Raw genomic sequence first — 5,476 nt, 5'->3', positions numbered from 1 at the left:
GATTTGATATATTTTCTCCAGCTCAAAGTCCAGATAGACAACAACGGGCTCAAGGTCCACCAGGTCCCCCAGGTAAATTTTCCACTACATTATATGGTCATCATTATTACTGACGGTATATTGTCTTGAAAGCCCATAGATGATCTTAACTATAATGTTACTCATGTATTTGTTCTTAAAGGACCGGCAGGGCCACCTGGTCCGGCAGGGCCCCCAGGACCCCCTGGACCTCCCGGACCTTCTGGTGCAGCAGAGCATGTCGCCTTCTCTGTGCGCCTTGGTAACAACTTCCCCAAAGCTGGTACCCCCATCACCTTCCATGATGTCATCTACAACGGACAGAACAGCTATGACCCCAAGACCGGCTTTTTCACCTGTGAGCACCCAGGTGTCTATGAGTTTGAGTTCCACTGCACCATCTATGACAGTGCAGGCAGCTTGGATCTGCTCCGCAATGGAACCCTGGTTCTGCACTCATTCACCACCCGCCAGAACGGCTACATCACAGCCAGTGGCAGCACCTTCATCAAGCTTGCAAAGGGAGACAGGGTGTGGCTGATTGCTAACAATGGCGGCAACGGACTGACCAGTGACAGCTTCTTCTCTGGCCATCTGCTGTTCACTGAGTAGTAGATACTCGTCCAGTTTGCACTTTTTATTTAAAGCACTCAAAATTAAGAAGTAAAAAACTGAGTGAACCTGAAGTCATGAATGAGTCTATTTCCCCCCCTCACTATTCTTTATTATACCTTGAACCTATGTGATCACGATTAAGAAAGGATTGATTATGAACTGCTGTACTTTTCTGCTGTGAATAAAGAATGCACTAAATTGTAACAGAAACACGTGAATAAAATGTGTATCTGCATTATGTGAACTTCGTTTATTTAGGAGAGATTTGAAGTGATCCATAACAAAGCTCAGGACAGGTATCTTACAGAGCTGAATACATTGTTTCTGAATGAACAGATGAAATATTCCATGAACATGGATGTGACTGATGTTTTATACAGAAAACCATTTGGTTTTTCACCTTTAACACTGGGTCCATATTAAAACAAGACTGTAGCTGAAACATGTGGTTAATGTTACTGTTCAGTCATACTAAGTATGACAAAGAACAACATAAAATTATTTCCAGTAAATTGGAAATTTCAGAGAAAAGAAATGTGAAAAGATGATTGATGTAAATTGATGGATTACTTTATTAACCGGTAATTGAATCATTTCTGAATCTGTTTGCAATTACATATAACTGGATTGACAAGTCAATATAAATTATTCTCTAGGGATTGCACCTTTCACAAGACAGTTTGGCTTTCACAGTAAACTCCAAACTTTATCTAAGGCCTAGGGTCACTATAGAAGTCCCAGTACAAATTGAGGTCAATGGGACTCATTTGTTTCCATTTGGATTCTGACAATGATGACAGTGAAGAGTTATACAGACTGGAGGTGGATGGACTGGTCCACTGGTGTGGTCAAAACCATCTGGAGTCCAGTGTCATGACAGTGGACATCCAGAGAACACCTCCCACACTGGCTCCCTTCAACATCCCCAAAAATACTGTGTTTACTATGAATCAAACTGTGACAAGACTATTGTTGCTGAGATGGTGAACTGCAAATCAACAATTCAATCTGAACAGGGCAACAATGATCTTGCGTACAAGCGCAAGATCCCATAATTGGACAAAAACTTACGTGCGGTTTCGTTACTGCTCGTCCAAGCAGTGAGGAACACACTACCAATGGAGACACACCCAACTTGGCAAGAACCAATCCAGACTTTAACTGGCTAGATTGAGACTTGATAATGGAGACGGTTACAGAACCCTTTTGCTATTTTCTTTTGAAATCTATGACCAGCTGTCTAATCAGGGAGTGAATGGATGAACTGTAATAATAATAATAATAATAATAATAATAATAATAATAATAATAATAATAATAAGTTTTTAAAAAAATTCAAGCGATTGTTAGAACATTCCTGATCAATCCTACTGTATTGTACATTTTTAAAGAAATTAATACTATCTTGAGATTACATGTTGAGATTAGATCTGCTATCAATTTTTAATTAGGCCATTTGAACTATACTTTTAAGCTCCATATTCCTTGTAATATAATAAAACAAACGAACCGAATCCTACCTAAAACAGAGAGAAGTTATCGCCTTATAATGAGTTCCCCAAATTAAAGTTTTTGCAAAACTTCCTAGGTCACAATTTAAATAGTTGACTTGCAATTTCAACAAAGAGCTTTTTAACTTGTCGATTAAAAAAAGCAACTGTATAACCAACAGCCAAATTACATGAATTTCCCGAACAGGATCAATGCTCACTCGCACCAGAACAAAGCCTGAAACATGTTAAATAAAAGAGTCTCAACTCGGCTATTGTGATGTTTCAAGCAATTAGTCAGTTACTTAGAACATTTAAGAGATATTAAAGTTAATTACGCCAAATTACAGTATTAAATTAACACATTATGAAATTACCGTTAATTACCGTCAAGTTAATGATGAAGTAAATATAGACAATTCCAACAGGAAGTGAAACCCAATATAACATACTTAAAGCTTTAAGTCATAATTTAATTTCTTTCTAAACATGGTTATTTTTAAACAATTACAGAAAATATTATTATTATTATTTATTTACTATAAGTTGTAAGCCGTATAGTTTACAGCTTAAGGTTTGTTGACAATAGTTGACAAGGCTTATAGTCAACTCGATGACATTGCTGAACAGCAGTTGGACAATCTCTTTAAGAACCCAAAACATTGTGTAATTTATTTTTGAATAAAATGTATAAAATGTATTTTATTAGAAAAAAAACAAATAAGATTACAGTTTATTTAAACGTTTTTCTTTTCTCGGAGACATAAAACAGAGAGAAGAAGACATTCAAAGTGTCGGCCTGTTTTTCTTTTCTTTTTTTTTTTAAGTTTCTGTCCAGTATAAAAGTCTTAATCCATAAATAGGAGGCAAGTCATTCCCTAAGAAAACAAACAAGCATCTAAAAGACATCTCGTTGTGTTGCATTCCAGAAGCGATCAGTCGCGTCACTTCTTATCTGAATAATCGCGACATTTTTCACTGCGTCATTCTACTATGTCTGCATGGTTTCTGTGTGTGTGTGTGTGTGTGCGTGCGTGCGTGCGTGTGTGCGTGCGTGCGTGTGCATACGTGTGTGTTTGTGAGTTTTTAGCAATGAACTTTTTCAATAAGGATACAGAGGAGGAACTAGAAAACAATGTATTCCCGAAATCAGATGCAATGGAATGAAGAAATTCTTGACTTTACCTCATGAAACCCCAATCTCACCTCAGCAGCAGCAGTCGGTATCTAACGACTAGATGCTGAGAAACCTTAACCTGCACTTTCTCTCACACAGGTATCTTTCATATATATTTTTATTTTAAAGTGCAAATTATTTTCTTTTGGATAATTGAAAATGTTGATTGCGTTAATAATAAACAAAAAAATCTAATGGATTAATATGTTAAACATGTTACAGAAAGTATTTATCTATTTTTCAGAAATGCATCGGTTTCTGTGCTTGCTGGCAGTGGGTCTCACCCTTTGCTTGCACTTTCAGGCTGCAGGTAAGTCGATTTTAAATGCCGCATCTAGTCATGTTTAATGTTAATTTTGTAAATATCCCGCTTTTTGTGACATGATCACACTATTACTATTGTATGCTCTCATCATTATCGAAACTGGATTAGTGAATTAATATACTTATAATATATTTTCAGAACCTCGTTTGAGTAAAAGATTCATAGAAAAATGTGCAAACCAAGCCAAAGCCAACGTGGATGAAGCCTACACATACTCCCGCCGAGAGTGAGTGCAAAGGCCCGATGCTGTTCTTTCGACAAACAGCAGGTCACTACGCTGAACATTTTCCATATGAGGATATTAATCAGTTTGAACTATGCGTCACACAGGAGCGTTGACAGGGTCAAGAGAAACTCAGCAAGTTTTGCAGCTATCAGGAATCTGGGGTATCAGCCAAACGGAAAATCCAGACAGGCGGTGCGCGCTGCAGACTACATGGTCAACACTCTGGACGTGATTAACCGCTACCTGTCCAAACGTCACAGACGCTCCATCAACGCCACAGGTATTCAGATTTACCCCTTTCCGGTTGACTCGTTTGTTTCATAAATCATAGCAATTATTTTTCTGTGATTTAAATTAGATCTGATCTCTACTGAGGATCTGGAAGTGATCGCCAGGCTGACAGGCTGTGCTGCACAACTCGAAAATATTTCTTGTGAAAGTGTTCCCAATCTGAACAAGTTTCGTACTGCAAACAGCGTCTGCAACAACATGTGAGGCAACTACTACTTACTGACTTACATGTTCTAACCCAACATAAAAAATATCTGAGAGAGCTTTGGTTACAAGAAGTTCATGGGGGTATAACAAAAAAGAGTGTTTTTTTTTTATCTCCCCATTTGTCCTAAGTGAGGATTGTTTTGCATTTGCATGACAGATTTGGGGTCAAACATGTAGAATCCTCTCTGGCTTTTGTTGGAACCCACTTCAAATACAAAGACACTTCACAGCTGAACATGTGTTATTATTTATTTATTTTTCATAGTGAAAACCCTCGCTGGGGTGCCTCCAACATCCCGTTCCTCCGCTGGCTGCCTGCTGAGTATGAAGATGGCATCAGTACTCCTAAAGGCTGGACTCATGACTTGAGAGTCAACAATCACCTTCTTCCCTTGGTAAGCACATAGAGTACATCTTCTTCTCTCCTTTATGACATCCAGACAGGGACGCAACTACATATTATTCAGGTGGATGCGAACACATAAATTCCCCCTCCCCTCTCCCCCACACCCAAGGAAGGTACGTGAAGGCGAAGGAGCACACGCGCTACATTTCTCAGGTGGATGCATAGAAAACATACGCTCACTCTAACCCCCTCCCCTCCCCACCTCCGACACAAAGGTACGTGAAGGTAAAACTCGCTAGATTTACCCCGTTATGGGCCTGAGGTGAAGGAGCGTAAGTGCGCTCAAGTGTATGCGAAAACATAATCGGCGCGCCGCCCCCTCCAGACGGGGTTTTGATGCCCCCTCTGGTGCAGTGCTCCAATGCGTTGCATGCGCTGCATGCCTACTTTTTGCGCCACTGCATCCAGATGACAACACTTGTTATCTTTGTCTCCATTTCTCCCTCAGGTGAGAGAAGTGTCCAACCGTATCTTGGCAACAGCTAACTCTGATGTGGAGACTGACCCCCTCTACACCCACCTGGTGACAATCTTTGGCCAGTGGACTGACCACGACATCACTTTCACCCCTCACTCTCCCTCCATCAGGTCATTTAATGATGGCATTGATTGTGAAAAGACCTGCGGCAACACAGAGCCATGCTGCCCCATAGAGGTCTGTGTTAAAACGTTAAAGCATTACATTAACAAAAGCTAAAAACACATTTGAAGCATTGAAGTG

General features: G+C 39.7%; 2 protein-coding genes across 2 annotated transcripts in view; both read left to right on the top strand.

The window, feature by feature from the left end:
• Positions 1 to 868, top strand: part of LOC103151887 (eosinophil peroxidase-like) — a 4,994-nt gene extending 4,126 nt beyond the window's left edge. Inside the window, exons 9-10 of the mRNA XM_016681777.1 lie at positions 1 to 72; positions 182 to 868. Coding sequence (XP_016537263.1) covers positions 1 to 72; positions 182 to 630 — 521 coding nt within the window. The 3' untranslated portion in view covers positions 631 to 868. The remainder of the gene's footprint in view (positions 73 to 181) is intronic.
• Positions 869 to 3,317: 2,449 nt separating this feature from the next.
• LOC103151886 (eosinophil peroxidase-like) overlaps positions 3,318 to 5,476 on the top strand; it is a 7,785-nt gene continuing 5,626 nt past the window's right edge. Inside the window, exons 1-7 of the mRNA XM_016681776.1 lie at positions 3,318 to 3,399; positions 3,545 to 3,610; positions 3,764 to 3,851; positions 3,956 to 4,131; positions 4,210 to 4,342; positions 4,615 to 4,744; positions 5,204 to 5,410. Coding sequence (XP_016537262.1) covers positions 3,547 to 3,610; positions 3,764 to 3,851; positions 3,956 to 4,131; positions 4,210 to 4,342; positions 4,615 to 4,744; positions 5,204 to 5,410 — 798 coding nt within the window. The 5' untranslated portion in view covers positions 3,318 to 3,399; positions 3,545 to 3,546. The remainder of the gene's footprint in view (positions 3,400 to 3,544; positions 3,611 to 3,763; positions 3,852 to 3,955; positions 4,132 to 4,209; positions 4,343 to 4,614; positions 4,745 to 5,203; positions 5,411 to 5,476) is intronic.

The sequence above is a fragment of the Poecilia formosa genome, unplaced genomic scaffold (genome assembly GCF_000485575.1).
Source record: "Poecilia formosa unplaced genomic scaffold, Poecilia_formosa-5.1.2 Scaffold295, whole genome shotgun sequence".
NCBI lineage: Eukaryota > Metazoa > Chordata > Actinopteri > Cyprinodontiformes > Poeciliidae > Poecilia > Poecilia formosa.
The sequence above is the reverse complement of the archived record's forward strand: the minus strand, read 5'-3'. Positions and strand labels throughout refer to the sequence as shown.